Consider the following 16,827-nt stretch of genomic DNA (forward strand, 5'->3'; position numbering starts at 1 on the left):
TTTTTAATGATTATATTTTGTGATTTTTATTTTTTAGTAGTTTTTATTTTACATCATTCAGCATGACAGAGACCAAGTCTCCTGCTACTCAGCTCCTCTGCTGTGATCCTATCGGTACTTGCTGGTTTACTGAAGCAGCACTCACAAAGCGGGATGATTGCTGGCAATATTCGGCACGTTTTTACTGAAAAAAAACTAAAGCGGCATATTGGCGTGATTGGGGTGTAATGTCTTTAAGTGATGCCTTAATTTATTTGGCTTCATGCTGTCTGCTACCACATTTTTAAGACACAGCAGTCTTTCTTCGTCTCCCACCGTAGTGAGAAAAAAAACCCTACATAGAGCTGCCTTCCATTATGCTCGAGTCCTCAATACTCCCTGCGCACACTCTGACAATGAGAGTGCCACTGCCCCCTACTGTAGTGGATGTGCAATTACACTTTTATCTAGTAGGAAAAAAGCATGCCCTCCCCCTGGCATCGCACCGCCCTCCCCCAGGGGGGCGCGCCCCACTATTTGAGAAGCACTGGTCTAGAACAGTGGTTGAAACTGGAAGTGACACTCTTCAGGAAGTGGTCCAATGAGTTTTGAGACATCCCATCACTGATTTATTAAAAAAACATGAGTTGAGCATCATATTACTTTCCTCAGGCTTCTGGCCTGTCTTGTAACTCTTTGTCATAATTTTCTCACATACTAGCCCTTCCAGGTTTTACTTGTCCCAGCGTTCATGTTCATGCACTTCTGTCATTAATTCATGAGCATCTTTTAAAAAGTGTTTCATTGCACTTGTCTCCTGCCAGTTTATTGTTGTTCCATTCAGCTTCCCATGCTTATCGAGCCCTGAATCACATGATAAGAAGTAATTTTTATGTCATTAATAGTAATTTGAGCTTTGTTGGGACGTTTTTCTCTGCATTCAGCCCTTGCTGGACACATAGACAGACATTACTCACTAGGAGCACTGAGCGGAGACAGAGTGGATAATATTCCACATCTGAGATTAATGTGGTCACAGGGAGAACAAGAAAACTCCAAGGAGAAAGGATCCAGATGCAATAAAACGTAGACAGGAGTACGACCCACTTCACCACTAAGTCTCCTCTACATATATAATGACATATTCGTCCACTATTTCCTACTTTGAAGTCTGAAATTCCAGCGTGTTTTCAATGCAGCATCGGTCCTGTGCATTTAGCTATGACTGCACCAGCGCCATGTTGTCTTCCTCTCACTGGAACAGATTGGTTGAATCACTGCGGATGGTGTGTTGGTTTGAGAGGTGGGCTTGTGACCAGAGGACCGTTGGTTTGATTCCCCATCAGACCAGAAAATCACAAAGGTCCCTTGGACAAAGTCCTTAATCTCCAAGTTGTGCAGTGGAGTTCCTTTTATGGTGGCAGCCTGACATATGGGTGAATGTGAAGCATTGTTGGAAAGCGCTTTATACATTTTTTTTTTTTTTGCCTCCTTTCTCTCTGCATTTTTCTCTTCTCCCTCCCTCCTTATCTTTCCTGCTTCTGTGGCGTGTTGTCTGTGAGGCTGCCAGCTTTGCTCTTCTGGAAACAGCAAAAATGGATCTGTTAAAGTGGTCTCTGAACGCAATTGACACTATTTTTTCTACAAGACACTCGGGAGCGGAGGACCCGACCTGTCCTGCCGGGACACATGTGATGGGTTACGTGATGGACAGTTGGAGGAAATGGCAGGTCATGTGCCTTTACACGCTGTCTGTGGAGGACGTCGAAGATGTGTATATATTTGGCATGGTGGTGACCGGGTTCCTGCTGTGTGGAGCGGGCAGAGCGCTGGTTTACCGGAAAATTAAGAAAGTGGAAGCGGTAATAATTGGCCCATCCAGGCTGCCCCACATGATTGATTTGATTGGAAGGGCAGTGTCAGCTCAGTCAGCAGGTGTTAACCGCGCGTTGGATACCATCTCGGGAAGAATGGCTGCACTGGAAAACCGCACTGATCCTCAATAATGACCACATCTCCTCTCCTAATTCAGATGTATTGAAAGCCACTCTGTCTCAGACTGTGGAATCGTTCAGGCGTCTGCTAATCTGGATTTTCATTCGGCTTCCCAAAACACAGCTGCACTTCAAGGCCGCTGTGATAAAAACCTCCTGGAAGAAGAACAACGCTCATGCCTCACTCCCCTGGTCTCCCCCCGCCCTCAGCTTCTCCAGCTCTGACGTTGACTGTGGACAGTGGACTGTTCAGGGCTGGGCCCCTCCTCCCTCCAGAATGGACGAACAAGGCCGTTGATGGCGCCTAAAGGCGGCCTCCGGGTGTTCTGTCTGATAACTGGACTCTTACAAATCTCGGTCGTCGTCTCTCGTCCTGTTGTTATGTGTGATCATTGTTCATTGTGCTGATGGGTTTTTTCCTTCATTGCTGCTGCATGATTCAATGCAGCAGCAATGAAGGTTTTTCTTTCCCAAGTTTTACCTTGTGTGTGCTTTTTATATGTGTTCATGTACCTGGCCGGCTTATGTGTGTTGTGTGTTATTTGTGTGTCGTCTGTCGTCATGAGGCCGGTCATGGTTTGCTCAGCCCCGCTGTTGACCTAAGGCAGGATATACATCTGGAGCTGGTCCCCGGGCGCCTAAAGGCGACCTCTGCTCCTAACTGGCAATTAGGATGGGTTAAATGCAGTAGATACATTTCATTGTGCAGGGAACATGTTCCTTTGTGCATATGACAATAAAATTCTTTTGAATCCTTTGAATCCTTGAATACATGCAGTTCATTTTATGAATGCACGAGTCCATGTCTGGTGAGAATTTCACTGACTTTATACTTTAAACACTGTGACTTTTTTATTTACAAAGGGTAATTTTCCCATGAATTCTGATGTGGCACTGCCCTCTAGTGGACGATCACTGTAGACCAAAACAACTGTGGTTCTGTACACGCTCCATTTTTACTATTTTCCACGTTTGTATACATGATCCAGTATGGCTCCTATGGATGGAATCTTGATTTTTGTTTCTGCGTATTAACTGAAGAACACTTTGTCTGATTGAAGTAATTTCTTGGTGATGTATTACGGGGGTTACAGGGGGGTCCTATTGAAAATGGGAATCAATAAACCACATACCAGTTGTAAAGTGGCAATTTTTTGCTGTACAAATACACCATGCATATGTAACATCGTCCAATCAGCAGTCTTTTGCAGTCGAAATGATTTTCAGATTTTACGATCACCTCTACCGTAGAACCACACACGACGAGTGGCTGTTATTTTTTTAAGTTCACTTCTGGTCACTTAAATGCCATCTCACTTTAAAAGTTATGTCCCACATAAAACGTGTCCCATCAGCCTCAGAGCAGCTGTCATGTTGAACACTTTAACGTGGGTTAAACAGTCGTTGTTGCATCTGATTAGCACCCTGGACAGCGCACGTATTATATCAGAATAGTTTTATCTGAGAGCAAAAACTGTGAATGATATCGACTCTGCTGACTTCATGTCCTCTTCCCTCCACCAGGCTCGGGGTGAGGTGCCCCGCCTACCAAACGGCTTACCAGAGAAGTTTTCCCGTCCGGACCGACCTCGAGCTCGGGACAGACCCAAACCACGGCGCCGACCGCGACCCAAAGAGCCAGGAGAGACGACACGGAGGTCGAGGTCGGCTCCAGCCCAGAGCAGCCCGGCAGCCCCCCAGCCGCCGGCACACACCGCACACCACGAGGGCTTCCTTTTCCGCAAGCTGGACATCGAGAGCCTGAAGAAGAGCACCAACAGGTGGGTTTTCAGGGTCCTCGCGATGACATCATAACACCTGAGCTGAACGATGACAGCCAGAACGCTGCCATTATAACAGTCACATTACAGAAGTCAAAAAGCTTTCGTTTTTTTTCTCAGTATCATTTATAACTTTTGCGGATTATGAGGCTAGCTTCCCCACCATCAACCAATTTAATTACTGTGTTCAAAAGCGGGTCCGTCAGAGACGGTCGTCCTGTTCTCAGCGCCTCTCTGACGCGTCGTTGTTGTGGTTTGTTTCTGCTCTTCCCTCCCTTTTGGCGGGGCATGACCTCAGCATGCTAAGCTAGCACGCTAACTCGCTGCGCTGGCTTTATATTGAACTCGTGCAATCAATCAATCAATCAATTTTTTTATATAGCACCAAATCACAACAAACAGTTGCCCCAAGGCGCTTTATATTGTAAGGCAAGGCCATACAATAATTATGTAAAACCCCAACGGTCAAAACGACCCCCTGTGAGCAAGCACTTGGCTACAGTGGGAAGGAAAGGTCCCTTGGACAAACGAACTGCACGAACTGACAAACTGGCACACGGACCACCATGTTTTATGCTGACAACAGCACTATGTTTTTGCTCACTCTGTGATATCTGAGGGAAAGTTATGCACTTTAAATGTAGCATTTGTTAGCGTAACTCACGGTTACCTTCAAAATGGACAATAAAGTTTGAATTCAACAAATATGTCTTAGACATTAACACACTATGAAATACAGAGATGGGACTCTAGAACTGGTACCTGTTGAGAACTGGTTCCAAAGTTTTCAGTCCGTCATAATCGTATGCCTCCGATGTTATCAGTTCCTCTTCTTGATGCCGCCATGTCCCTCTGACACGTCCACTTCTTCTGTTCAGTGTTGCATAAACATGTGTATGATGATGTCAGACATCACGATGCCAAACTCTGCATCTAGCAACATGGGAAGTGGCTGCAGTGACACTGAAAATGTGTGCAGATCGACGTCTGGAGAGTTCAGATGCAAACCAGCATAAATCTACTTTTCTCAAATTGGAAAAAAAATGCAGTTGAAAATGTGATTCACAGCAAAATGCATTCGAAACTTCACAGATTTCATTTATTTTCTGCAGCCTTTGGTGGCAGCAGACCAAGCAGCTCATTTCATGCTTCCCTATCCTTGGCCACATCTTGTAACTCTTGCTGGGGAATCCCCAGGCCTCTAACTCTTCCCGTGCAATTCCCAAGCCAGCAGGGACATATTATTCCCCCGCCAGCATGTCCTAGGTCTTCACCGGGCAGTGGCTCTACTCTGAGTCCCTCCCGGATAGTCGAGCTTCTCACCTTGTCCAGATACTCAACGGAGGAATCTCATTTCTGCCATATGTATCTGTGACCTTATTTTTTCGGTCATTATCAAAGTTCATTACCATAGGTGAGGATAGGAGTGTAAATCGACTGGTCAGTTGACAGTCTTACCTTCTGGCTCAGCTCATTCTTCACCACGACGGTCCAGTACAGCATCTGTAAAACATCAGATACTGCCACAATCAGTCTGTCGATCCCACGCTTCAACTTACCCCTACTGCTGAACAAGACCCCGGGATGCTTTAACTCATCCACTTGGGGCAGTAACTCTCCCGACTCAGAGGGGACAATCCACCCTTTTCCAACAGATGACCATGGTCTCAGATTTGAGGGTGCTGATTCTTCTCCCAGTTACTTCACACTTGTCCTCAAACCTGCTCAGTGTGCATTGGAGGTCAGTGCCTGATGAACCTAACAGAACCACATCATCCACTCTGAGGTCACCAAACTGGACACCCTCCAGTCCCTGACTGTGCCTTCAAATTCTGTCCATGAACATCCCGAACAGGATTGGTGACATGGGGTGGCCCTGTTAGGTTCCATCACCCACCAGAAACGGGTATGATGTAACAGTTCCTGCTGTGGTCATATAGAGACCTGATTGTCTACTGCAGTGGTTCTGGTACCTCTCACAGGATACCTTGAGGGACCTGGTTGTACACCTTTTTCAAGTCCACAAAATACATGTAGACTGGTTGGTCATACTGCTTTTACTGTTCTAATATCCTTGTGAGGGTAAAGAGCTGGTCCACCGTTCCACAACCAGGATGAATGAAATGAAAATGATGTGTTCACCTCTGTAATATTTTGCACACTGATTGTGACCGAAGCGGCCAAGTGCATGTTGGACTCAACTAAAAATTTGTGGTTTTGGACAAATAGGGGTTTGCATCTAAACTCCACTCAGAGAACTGATCAGGAATCACACCAATAATCAAAATCGGTACTCGCATTGATACAGATGAAAGTTCATGATTTCCCATCTCTCATTTATAAAATGTCATTTTGAAGTCTTTAATTAATGAAGCATTTCTGTGCCTGCTGCTTTAAGTGAAAATAACCCACAAATCATCACGCCCACAAACCGTATGGACATGTTTCACAGAGGAGGAAGTACTCTAGATGAGTACTTTTATGGTGTACAATCAGCAGCCAGTTCATTAGGTACACCTTGCTGCAACCAGGCTAGACTCAGTTTTGCCTCCAAGACTAGTTAATTGACTTGGATGTAGCGAATCAACACCTTGAACCAGTCTGGTTAGTCTTCTGTAGCATTTGCCATTGAGAAAGCGTTTCTCCGCCAGACTCCCAAAGGTTGGTTGTGCGTGAAAATCATAAACTGTACCTGGGGATGGTGTGGTATTTGTGCTGGAGACCTTCCTGTCCTGTACACCAACAGCATTTCCTGTATATTTGTTTTGTGAATTGTTCTGTAATTTGTGTCTGTAGCATGGCCCAAGCAGAACTCAGCCACATGGGGTGTGCAGCCAGTACATTCTGAGTGCCGGTCCCAAGCCCAGATAAATGAGGGTTGTGTCAAGAAGGGCATCCAGCGTAAAACAGGCCAACCCAACTATGCACACTAAGAATCGAATTTCCATACTGGATCGGTCGCGGCCCAGGTTAACAATGTCCGCCACCGGTGCTGTTGCCCAACAGAGTGCTGGTGGAAATTGGGCTACAGCTGGGCGAAGACGACGAAGAAGAGGAGGAGAACGTTTCTGCAAACAGTGGGAGAAAAAGAAAACTAGAAGGGTGGAAATGAGAGTGGGGACTTTGAATGTTGGTAGTATGACTGGTAAAGGGAGAGAGCTGGCTGATAATGATGGAGAGGAGAAAGGGAGACATATTGTGTGTGCAAGAGACCAAGTGGAAGGGAAGTAAGAGCAGGAGCATCAGCGGTGGGTACAAGTTGTTGTACCATGGTGAGGACAGGAAGAGAAATGGCGTTGGGTTCATTTTAAAGGAAGAATATGTTAAAAGTGTGTTGGAGGTTAAGCGAGTGTCTGACAGCGTGATGAGTGTGAAGTTGGAAATTGAAGGGGTGATGATGAATATCAGCAGTGCATATGCCCCACAGGTAGGTTGTGAGATGAAGGCGAAAGAAGATTTCTGGAGTGTGTTAGGTGAGGTGGTGGAGAGTGTTTCCAAGCATGAAAGAGTGGTGATAGGAGCAGACTTCAATGGGCATGTTGGTGAGGGGAACAGAGGTGATGAGGTAATAATGGGTAGATATAGTATCCAGGATAGGAATGGGACAGCTGGTAGTTGATTTTGCAAAAAGGATGGAAATGGCTGTGGTGAATACCTACTTTAATTAAAGGAAGGAGCACAGGGTAACATATAAGAGTGGAGGAAGGTGCACACAGGTGGACTACATTCTTTATAGGAGATGCAAGGTAAAAGAAATCACAGACTGTAAGGTGGTAGCAGGAGAGAGTGTCATTAGACAGCGTAGGATGGTTGTTTGTAGGATGACTTTAGAGGTAAAGAAGAAGAAGAGGGTGAGAGCTCAACAAAGGATCAGATGGTGAAAGCTGAAGGAGGAAGACTTGTGTGAAATTTAGCGAGCAGGTGAGCGAAACACTGGTTGGAGGGGAAGCAATTTTGGACAACTGGAAAAGTACTGCAGATGTGGTGAGGGAGACAGCTAGGACAGTACTGGGTATGACATCAGGACAGTGGAAGGAAGACAAGGAGACTTGGTGGTGGAATGAAGAGGCAAAAACGTTTTGGGATAGTCAGAGACATGAAGAAAGTAGAGATGCGGCGTAAGATAAAAAGAGAAGTGGCAAAAGCGAAGGAAAAGGCATATTGTGAGCTGGTAAAAGATGGTGGTAAAAGTGGTAAAAGATGCACATGGTAATGTGCTGACAAGTGAGGAGTGTGTGCTGAGAAGGTGGAGGGAATATTTTGAAGAGCTGATGAATAAAGAAAATGAGAGAGAGAAAAGGCTGGATGATGTGGTGAGAGTAAATCAGGAAGTACAAGACATTAGTAAGGAAGAAGTGAGGGCTGCTATGAAGAGGATGAAGAGTGGAAAGGCAGTTGGTCCAGATGACATTCCTGTGGAGGCATGGAAATGTCTAGGAGAGATGGCAGTAGAGTTTCTAACCAGATTGTTTAATAAAATCTTGGAAAGTGAGAGGATGCCTGAGGAGTGGAGACGAAGTGTGTTGGTTTCTATTTTCAAGAACAAGGGTGATGTGCAGAGCTGCAGTAACTACAGAAGCATAAAGCTGATCAGCCACAGCATGAAGTTATGGGAAAGAGTAGTAGAAGCTAGGCTTAGAAAACAAGTGAAGATCTGTGAGCAGCAATATGATTTCATGCTGAGAAAAAGCACTACAGATGCAATGTTTGCTCTGAGAATACTGTTACAGAAGGCCAGAAAGAGTTACATTGTGTGTTTTTGGACTTAGAAAAAGTTTATGATAGGGTGCCAAGAGAAGAACTGTGGTATTGTATGAGGAAGTCTGGAGTGGCAGAGAAGTATGTTAGGGTAGTGCAGGACATGTACAAGAATAGTGTGACAGCTGTGAGATGCGCAGTCGGAATGACAGACTCATTCAAGGTGGAGGTGGGATTACACCAAGGATCAGCTCTGAGTCCTTTCTTGTTTGCAGTGGTGATGGACAGGTTGACGGATGAGATCAGACAGGAGTCCCCATGGACTATGATGTTTGCAGATGACATTGTGATCTGTAGTGAGAGTAGAGAGCAAGTTGAGTCTAGTCTGGAGAGGTGGAGATATGAGGTCTATTAGAAAAGTATCCGACCTTATTATTTTTTTCAAAAACCATATGGATTTGATTCATATGTTTTTATGTCAGCCAAGCTTGAACCTTCTTGCGCATGCGTGAGTTTTTCCACGCCTGTCGGTTGCGTCATTCGCCTGTGAGCACGCCTTGTGGGAGGAGTGGTCCACGCCTCTCGTCGTTGTTTCATTGCGAGGAAATGGCGGAATGATTTGGGCTTTTTTTCCATCAGAATTTTTTCAGAAACTGTTAGAGACAAGCAGCTGGAAACCATTCGAAAAATTTATCTGGCTTTCGGTGAAAGTTTTACAGGCTTCACAGAGAATAAGGACTGTTACTACAGCTTTAAGGATGCCCCACAATGGCGCATGGCGCGCCGCGCTCCGAGCCGCCATTGAGAGGCAGAAAACACCACATCATTTCTAAACAGATCGCTGTGTGGAGCTTGGACCGTCGTGAGCAATTTCTCTGCTTATCACAAGAGCTGGACATCAGCCATTTTCCGGCAGATTTCACTTTTAACAAGAGATTTTGTCATGGAAAGCTGCGCGGAGGCTTCACGCATCAGGACTGATTCGCTGATCGAGCGAGACAAAGGAACACCTCCGTTTCGGAGTGCCAGGGGACAAGTTGGGACATGCCTATCTCGGCTTTCAATGCTTACCAGCCCAGTGAGTATAAGAGAAATTGTGGAGAGCTGGGCTTGTGAGTACGTGTGTGAATGGGAGGGAGCCCAGTGGAATAGTGCAGTTACAAGGAGTAGAAGTGGTGAAAGTAGATGAGTTTAAATATTTGGGGTCAACTGTTCAAAGTAATGGAGAGTGTGGTAGAGAGGTGCAGAAAAGAGTGCAGGCAGGGTGGAGTGGGTGGAGAAAGGTGGCAGGAGTGATTTCTGACCGAAGAATATCAGCAAGAGTGAAGGGGAAAGTTTACAAGACAGTAGTGAGACCAGCTATGTTGTACGGCTTAGAGACAGTGGCACTAACAAAAAGACAGGAGGCAGAGCTGGAGGTGGCAGAGCTGAAGATGTTGAGATTCTCTTTGGGAGTGACGAGAATGGACAAGATTAGGAATGAACATATCAGAGGGACAGCTCAGGTGGGACGGTGTGGAGACAAAGTCAGAGAGGCGAGACTGAGATGGTTTGGACATGTGCAGAGGAGGGACCCAGGGTATATCAATCAATCAATCAATTTTTTTATATAGCGCCAAATCACAACAAACAGTTGCCCCAAGGTGCTTTATATTGTAAGGCAAGGCCATACAATAATTATGTAAAACCCCAACGGTCAAAACGACCCCCTGTGAGCAAGCACTTGGCTACAGTGGGAAGGAAAAACTCCCTTTTAACAGGAAGAAACCTCCAGCAGAACCAGGCTCAGGGAGGGGCAGTCTTCTGCTGGGACTGGTTGGGGCTGAGGGAGAGAACCAGGAAAAAGACATGCTGTGGAGGGGAGCAGAGATCGATCACTAATGATTAAACGCAGAGTGGTGCATACAGAGCAAAAAGAGAAAGAAACAGTGCATCATGGGAACCCCCCAGCAGTCTACGTCTATAGCAGCATAACTAAGGGATGGTTCAGGGTCACCTGATCCAGCCCTAACTATAAGCTTTAGCAAAAAGGAATGTTTTAAGCCTAATCTTAAAAGTAGAGAGGGTGTCTGTCTCCCTGATCTGAATTGGGAGCTGGTTCCACAGGAGAGGAGCCTGAAAGCTGAAGGCTCTGCCTCCCATTCTACTCTTACAAACCCTAGGAACTACAAGTAAGCCTGCAGTCTGAGAGCGAAGCGCTCTATTGGGGTGATATGGTACTACGAGGTCCCTAAGATAAGATGGGACCTGATTATTCAAAACCTTATAAGTAAGAAGAAGAATTTTAAATTCTATTCTAGAATTAACAGGAAGCCAATGAAGAGAGGCCAATATGGGTGAGATATGCTCTCTCCTTCTAGTCTCCGTCAGTACTCTAGCTGCAGCATTTTGAATTAACTGAAGGCTTTTTAGGGAACTTTTAGGACACCCTGATAATAATGAATTACAATAGTCCAGCCTAGAGGAAATAAATGCATGAATTAGTTTTTCAGCATCACTCTGAGACAAGACCTTTCTGATTTTAGAGATATTGCGTAAATGCAAAAAAGCAGTCCTACATATTTGTTTAATATGCACTTTGAATGACATATCCTGATCAAAAATGACTCCAAGATTTCTCACAGTATTACTAGAGGTCAGGGTAATGCCATCCAGAGTAAGGATCTGGTTAGACACCATGTTTCTAAGATTTGTGGGGCCAAGTACAATAACTTCAGTTTTATCTGAGTTTAAAAGCAGGAAATTAGAGGTCATCCATGTCTTTATGTCTGTAAGACAATCCTGCAGTTTAGCTAATTGGTGTGTGTCCTCTGGCTTCATGGATAGATAAAGCTGGGTATCATCTGCGTAACAATGAAAATTTAAGCAATACCGTCTAATAATACTGCCTAAGGGAAGCATGTATAAAGTGAATAAAATTGGTCCTAGCACAGAACCTTGTGGAACTCCATAATTAACTTTAGTCTGTGAAGAAGATTCCCCATTTACATGAACAAATTGTAATCTATTAGACAAATATGATTCAAACCACCGCAGCGCAGTGCCTTTAATACCTATGGCATGCTCTAATCTCTGTAATAAAATTTTATGGTCAACAGTATCAAAAGCAGCACTGAGGTCCAACAGAACAAGCACAGAGACGAGTCCACTGTCCGAGGCCATAAGAAGATCATTTGTAACCTTCACTAATGCTGTTTCTGTACTATGATGAATTCTAAAACCTGACCATATAGGGAGAAGGATGCTGAGGATGGAGAAGAGGGAGGCCAAAGAGGAGGTTTATGGATGTGTTGAGGGAGGACATGCAGGTGGTTGGTGTGACAGAGGAATATACAGAGGACAGGGTGAGATGGAAACGATTGATTTGCTGTGGCGACCCCTAACGGGAACAGCCAAAAGACAAAGAATAAGAAGCATGGCCCAAGCAGAGGGTCACCCCTTTGAGTCTGGTCTGCTTGAGGTTTCTTCCTCAGAGGGAGTTTTTCCTTACCACTGTTACTCTGGGGGTTGGTAAGGTTAGACCTTACTTGTTTGAAGCACCTTGAGGCAACTCTGTTGTGATTTGGCGTTCGGCAGGTCTTCATCATGTCAGCATGCTGTTGAGTTTCTGCCTCCTGATTGGCTGATTAAATATTTGCTTCACTGAGCAGTTGAACAGATGTACCTAATGAAGTGGACATTGAGTGAATGTTACAAAAGCCTAAAATGAGCTGTTTCATGCTGACATTTTACTGATAGGAGACTTTCTGAACACAGGCATAGAGTGGAACTGCAGCACAATGAAAATCCAAATGTAATTAAGTGGAAAAGACTAATAAGTGATTTTGCACAAAAGATCTAATTTAAGCCTTTTGTCTGGAATTGTGTTTCCAGAGATCGTTAATCTTGACAAATGCATGAATAATGTCAGTTTACTCTGAAGGGTCTGTGCATGCCTCGTAGTCTAAGATCAGCTGGCAGGGCGAGCTGGCTTTTGGTGCACCAACAGGACCTGGACTCATGTAGGTGAGTCCAGGTCCTGGATCTTCATGATACCAGAGACGAGCAGCCGCGCTTCCTGCTGAGGAACAACATCAGCGTGTCTCTGCACTGCGTCCTGCTCGCTGGGCTGACTGCACACAGCTAAATGCTGGCCCCGCCCACCCTGGATGCGGCGCTGATGGCGGTGGAGGAATGAGCCATATGTACATGCCCGGTTATATACATGGGAAGGTAACGCTGGGGGGAATGGCTTCAGTCTGGACACGTCTGAATCTCCAAACACCTCCTCCTCTGTGGCTTTGTATTCAGATGTGATTGGATGAAAAGAGCTGGGGGCGGGCCCTTTACAGCCTTTGCCCCAATCCAAACCATTAGATTTAATTACAGTTGGTCACAGGAGGACTGAGATTCAGCTGTCTCTGTTACAGCGGACATGTTATGTTTGTGTGCGCACGGTTATTGTGGTATTATTCAGATTGTGATGAGTGGTGCATGTGAACATGCACAGTCAGAGGGCAAACATACAGAGAGCTGAAGTTCTGCACCACCTCCAGGTTCACATCTGTGCCTGTGACTACCGGCCCTGATGATCTCAGCATGATAGGCTGGACCGTGGCTCCGTCCACTTCCAGAACAACACACATACACTCAACAAAAATGTAAACGCAACACTTTTGGTTTTGCTCCCATTTTGTATGAGATGAACTCAAAGATCTATAACTTTTTCCACATACACAATATCACCATTTCCCTCAAATATTGTTCACAAACCAGTCTAAATCTGTGATAGTGAGCACTTCTCCTTTGCTAAGATAATCCATCCCACCTCACAGGTGTGCCATATCAAGATGCTGATTAGACACCATGATTAGTGCACAGGTGTGCCTTAGACTGCCCACAATAAAAGGCCACTCTGAAAGGTGCAGTTTTGTTTTATTGGGGGGGGATACCAGTCAGTATCTGGTGTGACCACCATTTGCCTCATGCAGTGCAACACATCTCCTTCACATAGAGTTGATCAGGTTGTCAGTTGTGGCCTGTGGAATGTTGGTCCACTCCTCTTCAATGGCTGTGCAAAGTTGCTGATACAACCCCTGGCAAAAATTATGGAATCACCGGCCTCAGAGGATGTTCATTCAGTTGTTTAATTTTGTAGAAAAAAAGCAGATCACAGACATGACACAAAACTAAAGTCATTTCAAATGGCAACTTTCTGGCTTTAAGAAACACTATAAGAAATCAAGAAAAAAAGATTGTGGCAGTCAGTAACGGTTACTTTTTTATACCAAGCAGAGGAAAAAAATATGGAATCACTCAATTCTGAGGAAAAAATTATGGAATCACCCTGTAAATTTTCATCCCCCAAATTAACACATGCATCAAATCAGATCTGCTCATTGACATTGACCCTATGCCATGACATTGACCCTATGCCATGACATTGACCCTATGTGTCTTTTTGCAAGGAATGTTTTTGCAGTTTTTGCTCTATGGCAAGATGCATTATCATCTTGAAAAATGATTTCATCTTCCCCAAACATCCTTTCAGTTGTCCAAAATATCAACATAAACTTGTGCATTTATTGATGATGTAATGACAGCCATCTCCCCAGTGCCTTTACCTGACATGCAGCCCCATATCATCAATGACTGTGGAAATTTACATGTTCTCTTCAGGCAGTCATCTTTATAAATCTCATTGGAAAGGCACCAAACAAAAGTTCCAGCATCATCACCTTGCCCAATGCAGATTCGAGATTCATCACTGAATATGACTTTCATCCAGTCATCCACTGTCCACAATTGCTTTTCCTTAGCCCATTGTAACCTTGTTTTTTTCTGTTTAGGTGTTAATGATGCCTTTCATTTAGCTTTTCTGTATGTAAATCCCATTTCCTTTAGGCGGTTTCTTACAGTTCGGTCACAGACGTTGACTCCAGTTTCCTCCCATTCGTTCCTCATTTGTTTTGTTGTACATTTTTTGATTTTTGAGACATATTGCTTTAAGTTTTCTGTCTTGACGCTTTGATGTCTTCCTTGGTCTACCAGTATGTTTGCCTTTAACAACCTTCCCATGTTGTTTGTATTTGGTCCAGAGTTTAGACACAGCTGACTGTGAACAACCAACATCTTTTGCAACATTGCGTGATGATTTACTCTCTTTTAAGAGTTTGATAATCCTCTCCTTTGTTTCAATTGACATCTCTTGTGTTGGAGCCATGATTCATGTCAGTCCACTTGGTGCAACAGCTCTCCAAGGTGTGTTCACTCCTTTTTAGATGCAGACTAAGGAGCAGATCTGATATGATGCAGGTGTTAGTTTTGGGGATGAAAATTTACAGGGTGATTCCATAATTTTTTCCTCAGAATTGAGTGATTCCATATTTTTTTCCTCTGCTTAGTCTAAAAAAGTAACCGTTACTGACTGCCACAATCTTTTTTTCTTGATTTCTTATAGTGTTTCTTAAAGCCAGAAAGTTGCCATTTGAAATGACTTTAGTTTTGTGTCATGTCTGTGATCTGCTTTTTTTCTACAAAATTAAACAACTGAATGAACATCCTCCGAGGCCGGTGATTCCATAATTTTTGCCAGGGGTTGTATTGGCAGGAACTGGTACACGCTGTCGTATATGCTGGTCCAGAGCATCCCAAACATGCTTAGTGGGTGACATGTCCGGTGAGTATGCCGGCCATGCAAGAACTGGGACATTTTCAGCTTCCAAGAATTGTGTACAGATCCTTGCAACATGGGGCCGTGCATTATCCTGCTGCAACATGAGGTGATGTTCTTGGATGTATGGCACAACAGTGGGCCTCAGGATCTCGTCACGGTATCTCTGTGCATTCAAAATGCCATCAATAAAATGCACCTGTGTTCTTCGTCCACACCAGACGCGTGCCCATACCATAACCCCACTGCCACCATGGGCCACTCGATCCACAACATTGACATCAGAAAACCGGTCACCCACACAACGTCACACATGCTGTCTGCCATCTGCCCTGGACAGTGTGAACCGGGATTCATCCATGAAGAGAACACCTCTCCAACGTGCCAAACGCCAGCGAATGTGAGCATTTGCCCACTCAAGTCGGTTACGACGACGAACTGGAGTCAGGTCGAGACCCCGATGAGGCAGACGAGCATGCAGATGAGCTTCCCTGAGACGGTTTCTGACAGTTTGTGCAGAAATTCTTTGGTTATGCAAACCGATTGTTTCAGCAGCTGTCTGAGTGGCTGGTCTCAGACGATCTTGGAGGTGAACATGCTGGATGTGGAGGTCCTGGGCTGGTGTGGTTACACGTGGTCTGCGGTTGTGAGGCTGGTTGGATGTACTGCCAAATTCTCTGAAACGCCTTTGGAGATGGCTTATGGTAGAGAAATGAACATTCAGTACATGAGCAAAAGCTCTGGTTGACATTCCTGCTGTCAGCATGCCAATTGCACGCTCCCTCAAATCTTGCGACATCTGTGGCATTGTGCTGTGTGATAAAACTGCACCTTTCAGAGTGGCCTTTTATTGTGGACAGTCTAAGGCACACCTGTGCACTAATCATGGTGTCTAATCAGCATCTTGATATGGCACACCTGTGAGGTTGGATGGATTATCTCTGCAAAGGAGAAGTGCTCACTATCACAGATTTAGACTGGTTTGTGAACAATATTTGAGGGAAATGGTGATATTGTGTATGTGGAAAAAGTTTTAGATCTTTGAGTTCATCTCATACAAAATGGGAGCAAAACCAAAAGTGTTGCATTTATATTTTTGTTGAGTGTAGTTCCTGTGTAGTCCACAAGCCTGAAGACACGTTTGATCTAACACAGTGGTGTCCAAACTATTCCAGAAAGGGCCGAGAGGGTGCAGGTTTTCTTTGCAGCCACTGACTCCAGCAGGTGATTTCACTGATTAACATCACTTTGAGCAGGTGGGATGAGTTCATCAGTGAAATCACGTGCTGGAGTCAGTGGCAGCAAGGAAAATCTGCACCCTCTTGGCCCTTTCTGGAATAGTTTGGACACCACTGATCTAACCGGTACAAATTAAGGGAACTCAACAGCACTTCCAGTCATTAGTGGCACAAGTTTTCATGGTGGCCTTCTGAGGGTGGCAGCTACAGCCGGGGGGATGCAAAGAAGGATCACACTGGGGTCAACATTTAAAATCCTCCAGTCATACTGAAACGTATAACACATATAATTATTTGTCCGATCATAGAGATTCCAAAAAGGTATAGTTTGGATTATCTATGACTGAATGTTCTGGAGTTACAGGATAAAAACAGAAAAAATAGTGACAAAGGCCAATTTCAGTTTCTACAGGGGTCAAAGATTAAAGTTCCTCCAATCAACTTGATTAGCTACACTATTAACTTACATCACTTTTTACCTAAAT

The 16,827-nt window shown here is 44.7% G+C and overlaps 1 protein-coding gene across 1 annotated transcript in view; it reads left to right on the top strand.

The window, feature by feature from the left end:
- The window catches only part of LOC117509055 (spectrin beta chain, non-erythrocytic 4-like), a 301,034-nt gene that overhangs the window by 243,056 nt on the left and 41,151 nt on the right, over positions 1-16,827 (top strand). The window contains 1 exon segment of the mRNA XM_034168865.1: positions 3,498-3,754. Within this exon segment, the coding sequence (XP_034024756.1) occupies positions 3,498-3,754 (257 nt within the window).

This window comes from Thalassophryne amazonica, chromosome 4 (assembly GCF_902500255.1).
Source record: "Thalassophryne amazonica chromosome 4, fThaAma1.1, whole genome shotgun sequence".
NCBI classification, from domain to species: Eukaryota; Metazoa; Chordata; class Actinopteri; order Batrachoidiformes; family Batrachoididae; genus Thalassophryne; species Thalassophryne amazonica.